At 35.0% G+C, this 22,758-nt stretch overlaps 1 protein-coding gene across 7 annotated transcripts in view; it reads right to left on the bottom strand.

Moving 5' to 3' along the window:
- Positions 1–2,768: 2,768 nt before the first annotated feature.
- Nol4 (nucleolar protein 4) overlaps positions 2,769–22,758 on the bottom strand; it is a 310,075-nt gene continuing 290,085 nt past the window's right edge. For all 7 annotated transcript variants that reach the window (XM_076836802.2, XM_076836804.2, XM_076836803.2 and 4 more), the window contains one exon: positions 2,769–2,962. In XM_076836802.2, the coding sequence (XP_076692917.1) occupies positions 2,769–2,962 (194 nt within the window). The remainder of the gene's footprint in view (positions 2,963–22,758) is intronic.

Here is a 22,758-nt window from a genome sequence, read left to right as displayed (position 1 = left end):
GTTAAAACCTGAGTGCTTTTTAATCCGGTCTTGTGCCCATGCTTGGTGTCCTCTGTGGCCATTTTAAGGCATGATTTCTCATTAAATGTGATAAAGTAACACATCAGTTACAAGAAACCAGTGTTGTATGGAAAACTAACTAGCAGAAGGGACAGAAACTTCTATTTGACGTCTGGGTGGCTGACAATTTCTCAACGCTTCATTTGAATGAGAAGAGCAATCTCCATTGGGCTTTATAAAGAGATGTGATCTCTCTAATCCACCGCTACAGCGTGTCCAACAAGATCAGGTTGCTTTCTCAGGTACAAGTCACAAAGAAAAGGAAAACAAAATGGTACTTCATTTTGACCTCTGTGCTTTCCCCCAGGAAATGATGGCATTTTTTTTCAGTGCCCTTAATTCTTTTGGATTACCAATGGCAGAAGACATTGAGGAATTCAGTTCTGGTGAGTAGATGAGAAAGTTATAATAGAAGATTAAAATGATACAAAAAGTAAGAGCACCTTGCTGTTCTTCTCCATTTACTTCATGATTGTTATTAAGAATTTTTGATGTGTATACCAAAACCCAAGCCTGAATGTTAATTTGTGAACTGGAAATCATGGCAAGGCCTTCAAGTATTATTACAACAAAACCCCAAATATAAATAGCCATTTTTAAGAATAGAACATGCTTTCCCCTAAATCAGGAAGGATTAGAAGAACTAGGTTACTCCTGAAGAAATGAGAAATAAAAGATAATGAATGTATTCTAAAAATAGGTTTGAATTATCAAATGAAGCACCCCTGGATGCTGATTCCTTTTACCCTTTTTCTCAGAATAAACTCTTCATGGATTGAATATTAACTGTTGGATATCTTTGGGAAATAATTTGGAGTGTCTAATTTTGTCAATATCATTTCAGATGTTAAAAGCAAACTTCCAGAAATTAAGCATTGTGGTCTTTTAGAAAGTTTGTAAGGTTTCACAATCACCATTTTAACACAGAAATCTGTTTATTAAACCAAACAAAACAGAGAAAATTATACCAGCCCTCAATTTTTAAATTTTCATTTAAATAAGCAAACTCTAAATTCACACCTTAAAAGATGTTGTGCATCTATGTATTTCCAAAATACTCATATTTCAATAAGATTTTCACATTATATTCACCAACAGTATCACAAAAGTTTTCTTTTTTTTTTGTTTTTGTTTTTGTTTGTTTACGTAACTGTAAGGAACAGTAATTCTAGAAACACTAGAAGAAAAAAAGCATAGCAATGTCCACAGTTACAAGAAAAGGTGCACATTACTTGGTCACAATCACAGTCATTACTTGAGAAACCATATGTAACAAGTAGGTAAGAAATATCACTGATGCCTTCAACTCATTGTCAAAAACCAAATGACACAAAATTTACATGAAATAAGGCAAATTCAGGAATGCACAAAGAATTTGTAATCCAACCGAAGCGAAACAACAGAAAAAAAAATAATCATACAAGAAGCATAAACTAAAGTATTTCTCTCTAAATAGTTTTAAAATAGGCTTGCTTCAAGTGCACAAAGAAAACACCACTCATGTGTCTCCAATGCTAGAAAAGAAGAAAGAAGGGCAAGGTACGGGAGCCCCAAGGGAACAGTTCATTGTAATTGGCAGCTGCATCTGCTGAGAGTTCATTATTTTAGCTAAAACTTTAAAGTATACAAATCATATCAGCAGACATAACAGTCTTTTTTGGAAACTATTTCTGATAGAGAAAAATGAAAAGAAAACCTACACACGAGTGCAAATTTTCAGATTGTCACTTGCAACCTCAACATTCAGTCATCTACATCCAATTGCTGCTAGAGGGGTGCTTGTAAGACAGCAGCGGCAATCAGGAGTGAGCAGCTCTAAAGGAAACCAAGGTGTGATTTTTTTTTTCAGCATGTCTTTTTTAATATTAAAAAATCCCGTGATGAAAACTGGTATGGTAAAGCTGCAATCTGGAGCGGATTTTTTTTTTTTTTTTTGAAATCAGCATAAGTGCAGAAATGCAGGCTTCTCATAGAAGTAGTTCCTGATGTGACGATTTAAAGAACGTAGGCAAGGGGTTTTCCAGCATCAAGTGTTATTTTTGTAGAAAGAATTTGGAAAGAGGAGAAGGCAAAGGGATATGGAAAAGGTACTTACAGTAATTTTTCAAAACAGTTTTCTTTTAGGACCTATGAAAAAGTTACCAAAGTAAAAATGACAATTTTTGAATGAAAAACAAGTTTTCTTTTTATAAAAATTACATATTTTTTTTCTTTTAAAATACAAGATCCTTTTCATTGTTGTTATATCCTGTAGCAACAAGAAATTTGGCTTTTTTTTTTTTTTTTTGCCAGATACTTCTGCTTTCAGTCCAATGAGTCAGTAGCAAATTCCACTAATATTTCAGTTGGATCTTGAACTATTTTTTTTTATACCACAAGTTTCTTCTGAGTTATCCTTGAATTAAGAATACACAGCCTTTTCTTTCTTTCTTTTTTTTTTTTTTTTTTGCCCATGATACTTATGCTGACACATTAAAACAAAAAGCAATAGGCTGAACAAATTTAAGTATCTCAAGTGCTTCAGAGGCCAAAGTTCCTTTGAAGCACCTTAACACATCACTTTATGGATCAAGGACAATGTGGCATAATGGAAGTATTTCTCTTAAAAAGACTGTGCAGTAAGACCAGAAGTATCTCTGCTGGGAAATCAAAATGTCATTAGTGGAAACTGCAAATTTAGAACTCAGTGAATATGGTCATCATTTGACTCAGTTCTGTTGTAAAATGAGATTTTCCAGTTCATCTGCAGAACGCAATAAAAATGCAGCTGATTCTCGATATCCTGCGACAAGCTGTCTCACGGCATTGATTTCTGTTGGACTCAACTGAGGTCTGGAGCTGGAGCTGCTGGAGGAGCCCGAGCTAGTTGCCAGCTGCCTCTTCATGCTGAGATCGGTGGGTCCTAGGAAAAAAATATGCACAAAATTAGACACAAACCGTATTTGTTCTAGTACCGTCGATGTGAACACTCAGTAAATTACTGTCAAAATAATTCATGCATCCTTTCATGAGAATCTAGTGATATCTTTAATCAAATACAACTACTCTCAGAAAGACTCAAGATCAGTATAATACTATATGAGTGGCTGAGGATTTAGGTGCTTTGTGTAGCCTCTGGTAATCACCTCTTGTTACAGAGAGAGAGAAGCACATTGGAAAATTCAATTTTAAGTCTACCTTCCACATGTTGCAAAAGCTTCTCTCTCTTAGCAGAGAATGATGAGAATTATAAACTTTTTTTATTTGATGCATTCATTAGCTATCTTAAATTCTACTAATCTAGAATTCTGAAAACTATCTTACACTGTGATGCTAATGACTTGAGTAACATACTCAGAAAGAAGGGAACTGAAGACTGAGGGGCTTGGGTGACGTTTAGAGTTGGTCAAATTTCTATATGGCAAAAGAGAGATGGATATTTCTTCACTTCAGGCTGATGTTCCTTTCCACCAGAATGATTAAGAAATATGAACATATTATATTGAGATTTGCTTTTGAGGTACAGGAAGTAAATGGTGAATGTCAATAATTCTACAGAGAAACAAAACATTTGGAATACTGCTTTATGCATTGTTAATGTGGCTCCTATGTTTGCACAAACACATTTTTTCCTTATGTAACTGAACCCAAGCTGGTAGCTCTGATTTTAGACAACATTTTGTAAATTTTAACTGAAAAAAAAAATATAATAGAGTTATTTAACAGTCTTTCATTCAGACATTGGTGTCGAGAAGATATTTCAACTATTTGGGGGTTATTAAGATTAGGTTATACATATGAATGTTCACTTTTATAGTTCTTACAATTCATTAAGCATTTGCTATAATTATCAAGTTTGTAGTAAGTGTCAAATTTAAAATCCTTGAAGAAAATATTACTAGGCACATAACAAAAGACATGCTTCTAATCTGTAATGAATCTACAACTTGAAAATGTTTTAACACATTTTTCATAATATGTGTAACTTTGCAGATAATGTTATTCTTTTTGTATACTTAAACAAGGGATATCCTATTGTCTCCTGGTTCTTTCTTGAGGCGTGATAGAAGCAGGTCAAGAATCAACCTCCTCCTACCTTCTACCCCGAAAGAGGCAGATGTCCCATGAGAAGGAAATGGCTTCACTTGGAATTTAATTAGACAGAGACAACCCTAGCGCACAAGAACTCTGACCTCTGAAGGAAACTTAGTGGCTTTTTGAAGCTTTGATTTCTCTAGCTGGTGTTAGCTTCCATTTGTTCTGCTATTCACTAAATCATGGTATCGACATGACAAGCTCAGAGGTGGGGAGATGTCACAATTTTAAGAGAAAATTACCAAGCCTGTGTCCAAGCAAATCACTGACAGTGTCTAGTTACTTGAAAAGTTCTGAGTAGATTGGAAAAAAAAGCATCATGACATACAAGGGATTCTGGTCTCTGGATGAACCCACTTTAAATTTTATTTTATTCTTCACTTTCAAGAAACCCAGTACTAGTATAGATCTTTATGAAAGGAAATTGCAAGAATTTTCCTTTCAGCTCTGCAGATGACTAATGTTAGGTTTCTGATAATCATTATTTCATTAGAAGGTGTAACATTTTGTGCAGTTTGCTAATCTGTCAATTTGTGGATTGACATACTGAAATAAAATTGAGAAAAGTCTGAGGCCATGGCTCCAGTTCTTTCTGAGATGAGAGGGACTCATTTTATTCTAACACAGTAGTTTAGAGGTTATTTCTCACTTTTGTTTCAAAATTCTGAACTTTAACCAAGACATATCTTTAACTTGCTTCCAAATGTGTGTTAGCATAGGCAGATTCTACACTGCTTAGAAATATCTATGTTCTCTGGAAGAAAATCAAGTTCATTATCTTGATTTCTTTTGCATCTGCAGGGTCAGAATTGAGTGTTTAAATCCAATCCATAAAGAATCATTTTTTACAAAATGTCTATTATTTAAATCTTCAATGCTACGGGACGCAGAAAAAAGCAAAAAATAAAATAAAAATATTTACAAATGGACAAATAATTTAACTTGTAACCACTCAACCAGTCTTCCTTGATTATCACTAGATTACATTCCTGCCTGACTGAGTTAATGCCGTACTTGAATTAAAGCAACAATATGATATAATTAGGGGGCATCAATTATAAAGTAAAAATACAAATTTTATGAAGGTGCTGAATTTAATGAAGTCCAGAAAAATAATTTTGTGTGTAAGGTCACTAAGACACAACACACAATACAACACAATGCTGGACAGGTTAACAAAACAATGACCAAAGATGAGGACATAAAAGATGCTTCAAGAGAAAATGATTTTAATATCAAATTTAATACAAACACTAATAAAACTTGATAATTTATGTAAGTCCTACATTTTAACCAAGATAATGTCTTTTTTTAAGCATATGATTTTAATTGAGCATATTCATCACCTGGAAGGCATTTGTAGGATTCTAATAGATTCTTCTCTTGATAATTGCCTTTTAGCAGATTAATGCTTTGCAGATTAATTTACTTCCAATTAAAGGTTAAACTGAAAGCTCTTCGATGAACAGTGAAAAGGAGTTTGAAATATGGGGATTCACTTAGTGTTTATGTCTGAAAACACTGGTAGGTCTGTAGTATGTACTCAATAAATACATCCACTGCAAATTCATATGGGAATGGAGATCTAAGTTTTTGTTTTCATTTATTATAGTACAGGGAATTTATAATATATTTTGCCATTACTTGTGATTCAAACAATATCTGTCAACATCAAATGGACTTACTGCAGGATAAGATTACCATATAAGCACTGTTTTGCCTTGTAACTTTAGATTGGATTCATCAAGTAACCTTACCAGTTCTTCAGCTAAAACTCATCTCAAAGCCATCCAATGCTTAATAATGGTACTGGAGGACAGTTCTCCTTGTTTAAAAAAGTTTCAATCTTGGAAATCTGGGAATGGAACCAATGGAACCACCATTTGACCCAGCTATCCCTCTCCTCGGACTATACCCAAAGGACTTAAAAACAGCATACTATAGGGACGCAGCCACATCAATGTTTATAGCAGCACAATTCCCAATAGCTAACTATTGAGCCAACTTAGATGCCCTTCAGTGGATGAATGGATTAAAAAAATGTGGCATATATACACAATGGAATTTTACTTAGCATTAAAAGAGAATAAAATCATGGCATTTGCAGGTAAATGGATGGCTTTGGAGAAGATAATGCTAAGTGAAGTTAGCCAATCCCCCCCAAAAACAAATGCCAAATGTTTTCTCTGATATAAGGAGGCTGACTCATAGTGGGGTAGGGAGGAGGAGCATGGGAGGATTAGATGAATTCTAGATAGGGAAGAGGGATGGGAGGGAAAGGGAGGAGGCAGGGGATTAGCAAGGATGGTGCGATGTGATGTACATCATTATCCAAAGTACATGTATGAAGACTCAAATTGGGTGTAAAACATACTTTATATATAAACAGATATGAAAAATTGTGGTATATACGTGTAATAAGAATTGTAATGCAAAAAAACTCAAAGTATATGTATAAAGGCATGAATTGTCATGAACATACTCTATATACAAAGATGTGAAAAAATTGTACTCTATATGTGTAATAAGAATTGTAATGTATTCTGCTGTCATGCATTTAAAAAAATAAAATCAATAAAACTAAAAAAAAAGGTTCAATCTTAACTCTGGATCTGAAAAACTTTGCAATAAAATTTTATCATCAAGCCACCAAGCTGCTCTGTGATAGAACAAGTTAGGACATATAGCCTATTTCTGGCAACATTTCTCAGAACTGAAGATGTTTAAATTGATGAGAATGAATGACGTTTATAGGTGACACACAGTTTCAACAACACATGAAAGAACCAAAGTTTTCCACAATGCTCCTGCTTATATCTCAGTGAATAAGTAAAACATAATATACCTATTATATTATGCTTATATTATATAATAGGTATATTATGTGTTAGCAAACTTTGTAAAATCTGTCCAAATAACACATTTTGCAGATTCTTTTTTTTAAGAGAGAGAGAGAGAGAGAGAGAAAAAATCTTTTCTGTAGATGGACACAACACAATGCCTTTATTGTTATGTGGTGCTGAGAATCGAACCAGGGTCCCGCCAGAGCTAGGCGAGTGCTCAACTGCTAAGCCACAACCCCAGCCCATATTTTGCGGATTCTACTTTATATTGTACTGCATTAGTTCTTTCTCAACATTGAAAATATTCTGAGCTATAGTTGCTCCATGAATACTACCCATGAAGGCTAATTCTTCCGTCACCCTTAACACATTGACCTCCTGAATAAACACCAAAGTAACATTTTTACTCAAGAGGCAAGGAAAACTTACTTGAAATCATTTGCTTTGCTTTTTTAATTGAACATTGATAATTTCCAGCATCTCAATCCCTACAACCTATGGCACTATTTATGCCATAATGCTAACAGTCTTAAACAAGTTTTTTTTTTTTTTTTCTGGATACATTTCTTTAGCTGTCACAATGAAGCACAACTTAATAAACTTACTACCAGAAAATGAAGTCACTTCCTTGGTTGGCTGACAAATGAGCAAGTTGGAGACTTACTTTGGCTGGGGGTTATTTTTGTGATCAGATGTTTAAAAGGAGTAGTTACTGAAGATAATTTAATGCCTTTCTGGCAAAGGTTAAAAAAAAAAGAACAACTATAAAACTTCAATATCCTGGCTAACTTAGCTGGTAGGGCATCTACCAGAATGCCTCAATTCCATGTGATACCCCATATCTGTTAATTCCCTTCGCCTGATAACTGAATATTTGTTAAGGGTCATATCTGAAATCCTAAACTGAATATACATTACTAGATTCAATATGTGAATAAGTTGCATTTAGAGTCACAAGTATGATGGAACCATAATATTCTTCCTGATGACACGATTATAGTGGCATCATGAAATGGAGTAGAGTGTTTTCTTCCTGTTAACTTCTCTTTTGGATATGTTTGTCTAAAATTAAGATTATCTAGTCCTTGTAGTTTTAGTCAAACTCATTTGTAAAATAATCAGAGTTTGCTATTTGTAATGAATAGATTTTGTAATACTGAATTTATTTAATGGCTATAGGTTAATTTAGAATATTGGTTGATTTTTGAGTAAATAAGGGTCAAGTATACACTAGTATAACAATATATTTCACATATACTGACATTAATATGTTAATATTTTGTTATAAATTTTAATCTTTCTGTTTTCATCCTTATTTTATGCTTTCTCTTTCTTTTATATTAATTAATTTTAGTTAGGTATATATGACAGCAGAATGCATTTTGATTCATTGTACACAATTGCAGCACAATTTTTCATTTCTCTGGTTGTATACAACGTAGCATCACATCATATGTGCAGTCATACCTATACCTAGGGTAATGATGTCCATCGCATTCGACCATCTTTCCTGCCCCATGCTCCCTCCCTCCACCTCACTCAACTTTGTTGCATCAAAGCTCCTCCATATTTCCTATGCCCCCCAATTATGGATCAGCATCCATTTATAAGAGAGAACATTCGACCTTTGGTTTTTTGGAATTGGCTTACTTCATTTAGCATGATATTCTCCAAAACGTCATATATTTACCTGCAAATACCATAATTTTATTCTCTTTAAATGCTGAGTAACATTCCATTGTGTATACATACACAGTTTCTTTATCCATTCATCTATTGAAGGGCATCTAGGTTGTTTCCACAATTTAGCTATTGTGAATTGAGCTGCTATGAACATTGAAGTGGCTGTGTCCCTACGGTATGCTGATTTTAAGTCCTTTGAGTATAGATCAAGGAGTGGGATAGCTGGGTCAAATGGTGGTTCCATTCCAAGTTTTCTAAGGAATCTCCACACTGCTTCACAGATAGGTTGTACTAATTTGCTGTCCAACCATCAACATATGAGTGTGCATTTTCCTCCACATCCTAGCCAACATTTATTGTTGTCTGTATTCTTAATAACTGCCATTCTGACCATGCACAAAACTCAATTCAAAGTGGATCAAGGACCTAGGAATTAGACTAGACACCCTGGGCCTAATAGAGGAAAAGGTAGACCCAATTCTTCATCAAGTCGGATTAGACCCCGAATTCCTAAACAAGACTCCTAATGCTCAAGAAATAAAATCAAAATTAATAAATAGGATGAACTCAAACTAAAAAGCTTCTTCTCAGCAAAAGAAATAATCAATGAGGTGAAGAGAGAGCCTGCATTCTGGGATCAAATTTTTGCCACACGCATGTCAGATAGAACACTAATCTCCAGGATATATAAAGAACTCAAAAAAACCAAACAACCCAAGCAATAAATGGGCTAAGGAGATGAACAGACACTTCTCGGAAGATATACATTCGATCAACAAATATATGAAAAAATGTTCCTCTTTCTTGATTGATCTTTAAGATATTTCTAAAGCCTTTCACAGGCTTAAGTTTTGCTTTTGATTTTGTTCGTCTTTTCTATTACATCTTTGTTTTCTATTTAATTAATTTTTCTACTTATTTTCTTTTATCTTCTTAGCATTTTCTCTCTTTTGTTTCTAATTTGAGTTAAATGATTATCTCAAACATAAAGAGATGATAGGAAATGACAATGCTAATTACCTTGATTTGATTATGACACATTGTATTGAAATACCACATGGTACCCCACAAATATGTACAGTAATTGCATAGCAATTAAAAGGAAAAACTTGTCTAAAAATTATTAGCTTTTCAATTTTCTATTTTTATAGGTGTCTACCAAAATACTACTTTAGTTCCATTTAATAAATTTAATATGTAGTGTTTCAATCTTTTAATCCAAATTAAACATTTGGGAATACATTGCCATCAGTTTGTTAATAATTCTTTGGTTGTTTTCATTTGCTTAAGTATCCAATATCTGAAAGAATATGTATTATTAAAGTTAAATTATTCTTTCCAATCCTGATGTTTTTATTCTCTGTCCACTGGTTTCTTTCTTTTTTTTTTAATAGTTTTTTTAGTTGTAGATGAACACAACACCTTTATTGTTTATTTATTTTCATGTGGTGCTGAGGATCGAACCCAGTGCCTCACACATGCTAGGCAAGTGCTCTACCCCTGAGCCACAACCCCAGCCCCTGTCCACTGGTTTCTAAAAGAAGTGTTTTAAAACTCTCTGACTATGATTGTGAATATGTCCTTTTGTCCTTGTAATTTTGTTAACTTTCTTAATTCTGAGTCATATATTGGGACACCCCTTTATCTAGAACATCATTACTTTATGATGATCTGTTTCCTTCATTTTTAGATCATGAACCTTTAGCATTCCAAAGCTTTTGTATTAAAGCCAATTGTTGACTTATTAATACCACACACACACACACACACAAACACATACACATTTTCTTCTCAATACTTCTGCAATATTATTATATGCATCTCTCAATGTAAGACCTGAGATCACTCCATCTCCAGTGAACTTTCCCTTGGATTAAGATAAAATGTCACTCATATATTGCTGGTGGAACTGCAAATTGGTGCAACCACTCAGAAAAGCAGTATGGAGATTCCTCAGAAAACTTGGAACAGAACCACCATTGGACTCAGCTACCCCACTCCTAGGTTTACAAAAAAGGGACTGAAAATCTGCATATAGTGGGATGCAGCCACATCAATGTTTATAGCAGCTCAATTCACAATCGCTAAACTATGGAACTAACCTAGGTGCCCTTTAACAGATAAATGGATCAAGAAAATGTGGTATATATACACAATGGAATATTACTCAGACCTACAGAAGAATGATTATGGCATTTGCAAGTAAATGGATTGAGCTGGAGAATACCATGCTAAGCAAAATAAGCCAAACCCAAAAAACCAAAGGCTGAGTATTTTCTCTTATAAGCAGATGCTGATCCATAATGACAGGAGGTGTAGAGAAGAATGATTTGTATGATGTGTCAACATTTGTGTATGATGTGTCAACATGCATTCTAATGTCATGTATAACTAATTAGAACAAATTTTGAAAAGAGAAAACAGAAAAAAAAAAGTGTCAGAAGCTATACTTCAGTGGGAATTCTATATCTCCTCTGCAGTCAGGTAATCTTGAAGTCACTTTGAATCCATTTGTTTGGGTCTAACTGTAAGCCTTCAGGGACCATACTTCCAAGCACTTAATTTCTTTTTACATCATTAAATTTACCCTTCTCTATTTAATAAATGTGGATAAATCAACAAAATAGGCTTTTTTTCTATAAAATATGTAACCAGTTACTAAGATACATATTCCATGGACTTAAAAAAAGCACAAAAATCAAGACATCTATCATCGTCAGGCCAACTAGCTATTCAAAGCACTACGCATGGAAGAAAAGGGCAGAATTCTCTGGCCCATAAAATTGTAAGTCACCTTTCTAGAAAATCAAAGAATCAAATGTAAATAGCATCTGCAGGTTAAATTAGATTTCCATTATAATATATTCCCGGACTGATCTGAAGATAATTTAGATGGCTTACTTTAAAGTTTAATTTTAGTGGAAGTCTGTAAATATCACTTTCCTACAGATTAAAAAATATTGTGATTATCCTGGAACAGATTTAGTTGCCTTAAATAATTCAAAACTCAAATCTCCTGGATCTGCTTCAAAAAAAATTCTAAATTTTTAAAAGAAACAAATTTCAATAAATAAAGGATTTAATTTCTCATCCATATCTTCCTGATTTTATGCATTATTCATTCATTTGTGTTTTTTTAAATATAAATTAACCTTGCTTTTAAGAAAGAAACAGCCCAAAGAGAAAAATTACACTTGAGCATCTCACATTTTTGTTCTTATCTCAGTTTTTCTATTGTCAATTTAAAGAGAAGTAGTTATTTGTCATACTGGCCTTCCTAATCTTTCCTCATTTATATTTGCTAATCTGTGGTACTCTGCTCTGTTAACCATCTTGTTTATTTAGTACCTCACCTGTCCACCTAAGTGTCCAATTTAGTATTTTGGAGAAACCTGAGTAATCATTGTGATAAGCCATAGAATAACCTGAAGTGTGAATCACTTTCCCAGCACTGTTAGCAATTTGTGAGGAAAAGACTCTTCACATGCTTTTATTTCCAGCCAATTTATGATTTGTGGGAAAAGACACAAATAATTGCCTAGAGAGAGAAAAAGGGTCACTTTTAACTTCAGTTGAATCAAACATACTGCATGAGGTCATAATGATCCATTACATTATTTATGTGCTCATGTATTTATTTACATACACATATTCTTAAGTAAGATTAAGCAATCCCTAAAACCAAAAAAAAGTCCAAAGTGTCTACTGATTATTTTTCACAGAGCCCATGAGGTCCAGTTAAGACTGACCACAGTCTTAACATTACAGGGATTTCCAAGGATTAGCATGAAGTGAAGTAAGTATGATACATAAGATGATGAAAACCTCCAGATGTCCTCAGGAAAGACTATGTACTTGTGTTTTATTCCTTTACAACTTTGTTTTGTATTATTTTTAAGGGAGCAACGATCGATAAACCACAATTTGTAAGTATCAGTTGTAAAACATATCTCTATGTATTTATTCCATTCCTTCCCAGAAATGTTGAAGACACTTAAAGAATAGAAATAAAATGGAATCTCTATCTGTGTTCAAGCACAGATAAAGAAACACCAAAAACCTACTAAGGAATTTGGATTTGAACACAAGGTTCACCTCCAAACCATGAAATCTCACTTAATATTCACACGAACGGTTGCAGATCAGCAAAGGGAAAGCCTGGAGAGAGAGAGAGTTCTAATGCAGAAGCTTCCTAGCCAGGGGAATTTGGGCAAACCATTTACACTCCTTGAGATTCACAACTACGAATAACATTGTTTTCCTTGTCTATTTGTCAGCTTGTTGGAGCAAGAGCAGTGAAATAGAATTATTAATATTAAATGATCCAACAAATGTGAGGTCATATTCTTAGCTGGAATCCAATCCTTGCTTTAACTTTGAAGCAATAATAAAGAATTCAGGGATTTATATTCAAGTAAGAAGATGAGTTCTGGATGGTGTGACATTATATTAATGAGGGATCTCTAGAGAAACAAAATCATATAGATACAGATGTATATAAATAAGATATTGTAAAATAAGGCATTAGCTCATGCATTGGAGCAGGCTGAGATGTCGAGATCTGTGATCAGCAAGCTGGAGACCCAGGAAGGTTAATGATTTAGTTCTAATCTGAGTCTAAAACCTGAGGACCAGGAGAGCTGGCAGTGTAATTTTCAGTTGCAAAAGCTTCAGTCTCAAGCTCTAGGAAGAACTGGTATTTCAGTTTGGGTCTGGAAACTGGAGAAGACTGATTATGCTCAAGCAGTCTCAGGAAGAAATTCCCTCTTACTGTACTATTTTGTTTTGTTCAGGTCTTCAGTTAGAGGCGGTCCACCCACACTGGGGAAGGAAATCTGCTTTACTCAGTCTATTAAAGCAAATGGTGATTTCATCCAGGAATACCCTCAGAGATATATCCAGAGGGTTAACAAAAAAATTAACCATCACACTCAGATATATTATTCAGATAATTTCTCCCTGTATCCCAAAGGACAGGCATTCCAAGTTACTGTCAATGTTTTGAGACAATTATATAATCACATGCACTATAAGGTAGAGGCTAGTTGCATAATAAAGATGGAAAAAGAGTTGCATTTAATTTATGTGCTCAATGAATTGTTTTAGATTCCTGGATATTGAGTACACACATTTATCCCTCGGTGATTAGGTTTCATAGGTTATTCCACAGTGATTTAAAAAGTTGGATAAGCTATAATCATAACAGAAACATGGATGGCTTATGAGGTAGGATACACAGTTATTAACAAAGGATTTACCCTTCTGGAATTAGAATTACTAGTGATTCATTAAATTATAATTTATAACCATAATATTATCATATAACACTACAACAATACTATAAAAAGTCAACACTGATTCTCAGTGTGGTCATCATGTTGGAAAATATTTTTATAAAAATTCTTTAAGCTGTGGAAAGTATTGTACATTTGTCTCACTGACTGTTTCAAAACACAAAATTGAAGAACTTTCTTCTTTTAGTGGTTTTCCAATATTCCCATCACCATCAATGACTTATGCCTATGACATGTTGCTTTTATTCAAGTGTTTAGAATCACTTGTCAAAGTTCACTAGGAATAGACAACAATTATGAAATCACATTGCATTCTATGACACATTTATAAGGTCCCAGAAATGTGTTCATATTTATGTTATCTCTTTATAGGACAAAGTACCCATAAAATCTTAAGTTTGATTCATTTATCTTCAAAATTCTTAGAGGTTGTCTTGTTTTACTTTTTTTTTGCCAAAAGAAACTCACTGAATTTTAATCGACTCATATTTTAAGAAGATGTTTAAATAGTATATAGCCAAGGTCATTTTAACATTGGTTGCCTTGGCAGCAGGGTGAAAATAGGGTAGGTAGATTCTGCTACTTCTGGAGCATCCTCTTCGCTCTCCAAGTTTAATACTTTAAGGTTACAAAGAGGGAAACAAACATGAACTTCATGAAAGAATAAATGATGGAAGGCTAGCAAAGAACAAGCTATCATCAGATAGAGCAGTTGAACTGAACTGAAGGTTAGCAAGCATGGATGTCTGCATGCTTAAAACGAATACCCACCCACACTCAATTTACAATCATCCAAAATTGTAAAGGAAACCAGGGCTCCTGAAATGTGTAGTTTTTATGCTGAAAACGTTTCTCCTTTTATCCCATTTGTCAATATACCTTGGAAACAAAATAAAGATTTAAAAAACAAAAAGTTAAGAAGGACTATGTGGAGATAGAGTATATAATGCCTGTCTTCTCTCACTGACTTTTTTATCAAATATTTATACTGCTTCATCAAACATCAAAGAGATTTAAAAGTTAAGCACAATTACTTTTATGAACTTAGACAAAGATATTTTCTTTCATGTGAAGGAAAACAGGGTTGATAGATTTCCATTAAGGTTAATGCTCTTCTCCCAATTTCTTTCTTTCTTTCTTCTTTTTTTTTTTTTTGTACCAGGGATTGAATTTAGAGGTACTTAATCACTGAACCACATCCCAACTCTTTTCTTTTTATTATTATTATTATTTTTTTTTTTTTTTTTGAGACAGGGTCTCACTAGGTAGCTAAGGGCCTTGCTTAAGTTGCTGAGGCTGGTTTTGAACTTGCAATCCTTCTGCCTCAACCTCCTGAGACACTGGGATTACAGGAGTGTGCCACTGTGCCCGGCTTCTCCCAATTTCTCACCTTCGTTATTAAGTGACTTAGAAAGCAAATTCACATTTTACAAGAAATGGAAGAAATGGGAGCAGATCATAGTTAGGACAGATGGTGGGAAAAGAATGTCTCTCAGAGAAGGAGGATTCCGAAGAGCTTATTTTAAAAATGTCTGTTTTGAAGGAGCACTAGGAAAATACACATAGGATGAGCTTCCTCACAATTATGGAGGAACTGTGCTCATGAATATGTTTTCAGGAACAAGGTTTTAAAAAACAGAATTACCCCTTTAATATTGTCCGAAAGGACAACAAAGAGATATATCGCCAGAAATACATTGCAGAAACATATACCAGGAAAAAAATCCTTAAATTCATAGTAGTATAAATTATACTTTCATATTAAATCAGATCATTAAGAGGATTATATACTGATAGGTTTTCATGACCGTACACAATTTGTTGGTGAGAATGTTCATTCACACACATTTACTTCTGTAATCATTTGTTAGTTCTGAATTTGAGTGAATGGACCATGGAGCAACACAGGAGGCCAATCTTGCCCTGTGTGGACTCATCCAAATGCATCTATTTCTAATTGCACCTAGATGAGAGGAAGGCTTTCAGGAAAAGCATTTGTATGTCAAGAGCTACATGTCATTTAAAATTACCTTGTACCTTGAAATCACAAAAGGGAATATTAGCATTGTAATCATGACTATGTTGGAAATTTGAAAGTTTTAACATGAGAGTTACAATGAAGCCCATCTGGTGTTACTACCTTGTTGGAGTGCTTCAAGCAGACAAGATCTCTACTGGGGGTATATGAGCAGCCCGGTGCCTTTTTCTGGAAGGTTCATCAGCACTTAAGCCCTGGAAAGGGGACTGTAGACAATGGCTAATTCAATTTCCATATAGAAAATAATATTTCTGACTTCATAGAAAAGCAGAACATGCTGAGCTCCCCAGCACAGCTCCCTCCTGAGTGGCAGAGGGCTGGTGAGACCAGCGAAATCTAATGGGTTTGTTCAAATACATTCCCAGAGGAGGGTCAAAGTTCAAAGGAGATTGTGGAAAGAAAACAACCCATGCCAACCATAATGAGCTCATGTCACCTAAAGAGTCCCCAAATAGTTTACCAGCAAGCTCAACAAGGGAGATACCAGAACACTAATAGGGTCGTCTTTTCATTCCTTCCCTTCAGTGAGTAGGCACAGCACAGAATTCTCAAGAGAACCTTAAGAGTACATACAGATCCATTTTACTGTACAGAGGTGAACAGGCTTTGGGGAAACTGCTGTGAGAAGAGCCTGATCAATACTGAACTGTAAAACCAATTACATGTGTTGGGCAGTCCAGGGAGAACACAGAGTCCCTCTCACCTCCCTTTTCCCAGTCTTTCTCTGGGGTCCTCTGACCTGCAGAAACTCAGTAAAAGATAAGAAGGCTCAGTGATAAACTGAAAGATGCTTCAATTGATTTCTCAGATAATCCATATCATTTTCCAGCAAATGACTCACATAATTTTCAATCATTAAAACTTACGAATAATCTCCCTGAATCTCTATGTATCTCAATAAAATAAATTGTAAAAATAATTCATAATCTCAAATGAATTCTAGATTACGATTATTATGTTTTATGTGGAAAAGCTGGAAACAGAATGAACTTATTGTCAAAAATGGGGTCACATTTCAAATACCTTGGGGTTTGGTTGCTTTTCCTAACCATCCCACCATCATTTCAAATTCTGTCACAATTAAATTCTTTTACAAGTTTATTTTGTTTCTAATTTTAAAGTAATTCCAGCTTATGCTGAAGAGGTTTTGGGTAATTATTATAATTTGTATAAGAATCAATACTTTTTAGAACCCCCAAATTATTGAAAGCTATTTAAAAGCCAGACAGTTAGAATAAAAAGCATTACTATTTAGGAATCACCATTTAATTTTCTATAAGGTTGTCCATTGACTGCATTTATTTCATTGAGAAGTGAATGATACATACATAATTAAATGCAAGGAACCTGGTGGAATAAGTGTAGAAAGGTTTTCTTCCCTAACAAAACCACCCAGAAGCCAATATAATAGTGTGAATGAGCAATTTCTAATAGAAATTTCTGTGGTGATGGAAATGGCCCTCTGTGTTGCTCAATACAGCAGCTGCTCACCAACTTTGGCCACTGAACACCAGAAATAAGTCCCATCAAATGGAGGAACTGAATTTTGAATTTCATTTATTATGAATTCATTTCAATTTCAATAGCTACACATGGCTATTGGCTATTAGATAGTGAAGATTTAGATAAAACCATAATTGAAAAAAAGAGAAAACAAAGTAAGGTTACAAATGAGTACAATTTAGAGTAGGAACAATATCCTAATTAAGTCAAATTATCCAAGAAATACACGGGGAGAAGTGAGCTTATTAAACATAGTTCAACAGGTTACATACTGGAAGAAAAATATTTAGATAAAATACTTTGATATTTTATAAACAAAGTTCACTATGTGCTATAAAATGCGCTTTGGCAACCCACTCAAACTTAATTGGAGCTCTATTGAGATATAATAACTACATAATCCCAATTATGTTGATTACAATTAGATCATACAATCACCTTTCTTCAGATAATGTTACCATCATACAGATCTTCCCATTATGCAAGGGGCCTACTAATTCACGGCAGGGGATATCTTAGCTTCTCTGACTCACTTTGAGGCACTACTCTATCAAGTCATTATCTCTGGAGTTTTATATAACAGACCTCATGCAATTTTCACTCAGCAGAAACATCCTGCTGGTCTCTTATAGTAGGAAGACAATGGTCCCCTCCCCACCTATCTGTACTTCTTCCTGGCATGGGGCTATCAAGCCAGAACAATTTATTTAGAGTGCAAGGGAAAGAGAAAAAGTGCACTTTCCCAAGTCCCTGGATAAGAACGGAAATCACTTCTTTCCTGAATCAGAGGCTTAAGCTGAATACATTTTAAAGCAGAATTTATGTATTTCAAAAATATTTCTTGGAAATGTTCAAAATGAAATATTTCTTTTCCTTCAATATTGTGCTCTTCAGGGTATGAACAGAAAGTAAATGTTAAGGCGATATCATGAACTTTGATTATTCCCACACTTAACTGGATTTAATTGAGATTGTCAAAAAGGCACACTATTTCCTTGGAGAAATTTTACTTAGTCATTCATGTATCTATTCAGTATACATTGAGTATTAATGTCAGCCAGTTATCTACTGACACTGGGAATATGACAGAAAATAAAGTCACCTCACCTGTCCTCAAACTCTTCTTAGTCTAATACAGAAAAGAGCACACACAGCAGGGTAAGCCTAGAGTACCCTGTGAACATACAGTGAGAAAACTTAGCCAGAAAACAAGCGAAGCAATCAGAAAAGGTATGCTAGGGAACATCAGATCTGGTGTGACTCAGGTGCAAGGGACAGTATTTTTGCATGAGATAAGCCCAGAGACAGGCAATAGTATTTGTGGGAGTGAAGAATTCAGTTCTGAATAACTAAATCTTATGTTTCTTGGGATGTCGGGGTCAAGCTATCTGGGAGACAAATGGATATAAAATCTGAAATTCAAGCTCAGCGGAGTGGGCATGCCTGTAATCCCAGTGGCTAGGGAGGCTCAGGCATGGTGATTGTGAGTTCGAGGCCAGCCTCAGCAACTTAAGCAATTTGGTGAGACCCTGTGTCTCAAAATAAAATAAAAAGGACTGGGGATGGCTCAGTAATTAAGCATTTCTGGGTTCAATTCTTGGTACCAAACCAAAACAAACCAAACAAAACAAATTGAAACTCAGGGGAAGGAATGGGGTAGATAAGGAGATTTGGGAGTGTTGTGCATTTGAAACCATAAGAGCTAGAGAACTCTCTTTCAGGCAGTGTACTGAATAAGAAAATTAAAAGGTCAAGGTTTGGGATGATAGGGAAATTCCACCATGGAAGGGCACCAGTGGAGAAAAAAAGAACACCTGGGAAATCAGCAGGACAGCATTGATGTGGGGAGCACCCAGGAGGAGAGTGCATTGTGAATGCCAAGAGGAGGACCTTCCAAAATCCAGTCAACTAAATGGCAAAAACATCTTTAGTCTGGCAATTAGTGGAATCACCAATAAACTTAACCAGATCAGTTCCAGCAAAATGGTGGGAAGAAGCTGGTTATAATGGATTCAAGAGTGAAATAAAGGTGAGAAGCGATAACAGTGAATGAATAGAAACTCCTCTGGAAATTTCAGAATAGGAAGAAGAAATGATGTTGCAGAGTGTTGGGGCCTACCCCAGTTCACGGACACAGCCCATAATACCACTGTGAAGTAGTTCTAGGATGATAGTGAGTCCTATGGCCAAGCTTCCTTAGACTCATAATTATAGACCTTGATCCAGAAGAACCTTTGAAGCCAACAGTCCTGAATGTTAGTGAAGAGCAAAGAAGAGAATGAGTGCAAAGATTCTGGCAAACTAGAAATTGCCATACAAATGTCAGTTATTATGGTCATTATTACTACAATTTGGTCTTGTTGGATTTTGGTCTGTATATGAGCCCAGTTTATATCAGAGTTGAAAAACAAATTGAAAAGTCTGCCCCATGGAGTTGTGGAGAGGAAACATCAGTAGTTAAATTATGCATTATGCATATAATTTAGACTTAAGAGATTCAATAGAAAACTGCAGTGAGCCACAATTGCCCTCTTTAGACAGCTCAATGTGAACTTCCTGGTAGAAAGAAAGCATTCCCTAGTCCTATGTAAATGGATGGGATAATAGGAGGATTGGCTGCTTGCTTGCTTCTCATTTCAGTTGGATAATTTGAATAAATTCTTTATACAAATTGTAACTGCTGTCATTTTGATAATAATCCAACTTGAAAATTTGGATTGTTGGGTTCAGACCCTTGCCAAGTCTAACCAAATGGAGGTTGGCTAATTAAGAATTTGAAGGGCGCTCTGGCACTGTTAGTTAGAATCTTTCCTTGCAATGAAGTCCCCAACATGGGCCAGCTTTTCTTATTGGTATTATACTCAAAATTAAGCAGGAATTCATAAAACTCTATAACTTATACTCAAAATTAAGCAGGAATTTATAAAACTCTATAACTTCAACAGGCCACAGACTAATGAATGAACTGAAGTCTTCCTCTTGCACCCACAGAATCCCCAATTTCAGTTTAATTTTCCCTCTGATTCCTGTGCTTTTCACAATATAATCCCTTCAACCCTGCCACCCAAAATATGTAAATAATTGACTCTGTACCTTTTAACTTTGGGAATAAGTTCTATTTAAAAATATTCATTTGTAGGCCAATATGATTGAGCACTTACTGTAAGTCTGGTCTTACTCAGGGGGATGTAACCGAACAAGACAAAGTTTCTGCTTTCAAGGAGCACATATCTATTTAGGGAAAAATGTTTAAAAACATGTCACAATTTAATGAGATACATGCCAGAAGAAAGGCATTCACGATGGAGTGATTAATCTTCCAAAGACTGGAAAGATAGTGAAGTAAAACAAGGATTCACAGAGGAGAACACATTTCAATAGAGTATTTTGACATTTAAACAAGGGAAAGAAGAATATTTTCTCTCTCTTTTTTAATTTGTGTGTTTCTTGAGGTCACAGATTCTGCCTTCTTCAACTTTGTTTTATTAAAAGTACAATGATGGGAACATAGGAACCCATAATACTTGTCAAGTTAAATCCAACTGATGTTAAGGTTTCCTTTTTCTTTCTTCTGCCTTCACAGTCTTCTTGAACATAGCACGGTTTGCAGGTCTCATGTTACTGTTATAACATTAGTTCAAACGGGTTCTAGAAGCACAATTTTTTCCTTCAGTCTTTGTTCTCTTTCTTATGCTTCTCAATTTCTCCAGGTAATGCTTTGGATTCTGATTGCCTTTGTCTGCTTGACAAATTCAAATGCATAATTAATTTAAGTTGCTGCTCCATTCCACACTTTGCAGATGTACAAATTCTAAAATCAAGATCTCTCAAACTTAGATGAGCTGGAGTTGTCAGCCATGAGATATGACGCTGGCATCTAATATAATGCTTATCTTCTGTCATGTCCTTTTTAGCTCTCAAGATGTTTGCATATGTATATAGTTTCTTTCTCCACAGCTCCAGATCTGTTTCAGGGAATGATGGGTTTTAATGCCTTAAAGATGAAGAGATAATAGCTAATACCATTTTTTTTAAAAATCAGAATAGATGGAGGCCTCAGAATTTATGACACATGTCCCCAAATGAAGGAAATAGTAAGCCTAATCAATCAAGTTGTCTTGCTGTGATGAAAACTAAACAAAACCAAACCAGCTGTGGACAATATCAGCATTACGGAGTATGAATTCTTGGAGCAGGAAAAGTTATTTAGAGATAACTTCCGAAGAGAGCACATCACCATTACCATGGCTAGAGTTCTTCTTCAAATGTGCATTCCAGAAGTTCTCTTTGGTTTAAATCTAAAATCTCTATTTGCCAAGATCATTGTTTTACTGTTTTGTTGTTATTATGTTGTTTTAATTCAGTTATGGCTCAGCCCAAAAGCATTGTTCAAAAAAAAAAATCACTTCATTTTTAATTTGCTACATCTCATCGTGGTTAGCTTAGTTCTGTTTTTCTCAGCAATTGAGGGCATTCTTTTGTTGTATCCTAACAAAATCTTTACCTCATCATTCAAAAGCCCAAGGACATATGAAGTAGACAGAATTCACATCTTTGACTTTCAGCCATGGTGTACCTTTCTGAGCCTGTTTCTTTATAGCCTTTAAAAACTAAAGAGATTGCTATCAAAGGATTTCTCAAGTCTTTTAGACTCAATCATTCTATTACAGGGAGGTAGCTGTTTGGGGGCGGGGGAGATTTCCAAACAAATAAGGTGGACCTCAACATAGTACTGAAATATCTATATTCAAATGTTAAATTTATCAAACTTGCTTTCTAACCACTTACATGACTACCTACCTGGAATCTATACCCAATTTCATATCTGGGATTTGTTTATTTATTTATTTATTTATTTTTTTGGCGGTGGTGCTGGGGATTGAACAATGGACCCTATGCATGTCAGGAAAGTTCCCTAACTCCCTATAGCTGAGCTGTGCCCCTGCCCAGACCCTCATGTATGTCTTTTGAACACCACCCAAAACAATATGACTGAGAAATGGATACAAATGTGGTATAACTGTGTGTATATGTGTGTGTGTGCATGCACATGCATGTGTGTATTGTGATATATACTTCACAGGACAGATTCAGGATGCTGTGAGTGTATGACCATACCTGACCTATACATGGAGTCCTGGGTTTAATGAATGAGAAATAAATAATGGATTAGAGGGAAAGAGGGCCAAATAAAGTTTCGGCTAGATGGACCTCAGGAAGGAAGGGCTAAATAATGTCATTTACCTAAGAACAAGAAGGGTTT

The sequence above is a fragment of the Callospermophilus lateralis genome, chromosome 17 (genome assembly GCF_048772815.1).
Source record: "Callospermophilus lateralis isolate mCalLat2 chromosome 17, mCalLat2.hap1, whole genome shotgun sequence".
NCBI classification, from domain to species: domain Eukaryota; kingdom Metazoa; phylum Chordata; class Mammalia; order Rodentia; family Sciuridae; genus Callospermophilus; species Callospermophilus lateralis.
Note: the sequence above shows the minus strand (reverse complement) of the source record. Positions and strands in the feature narration are given on the sequence as shown.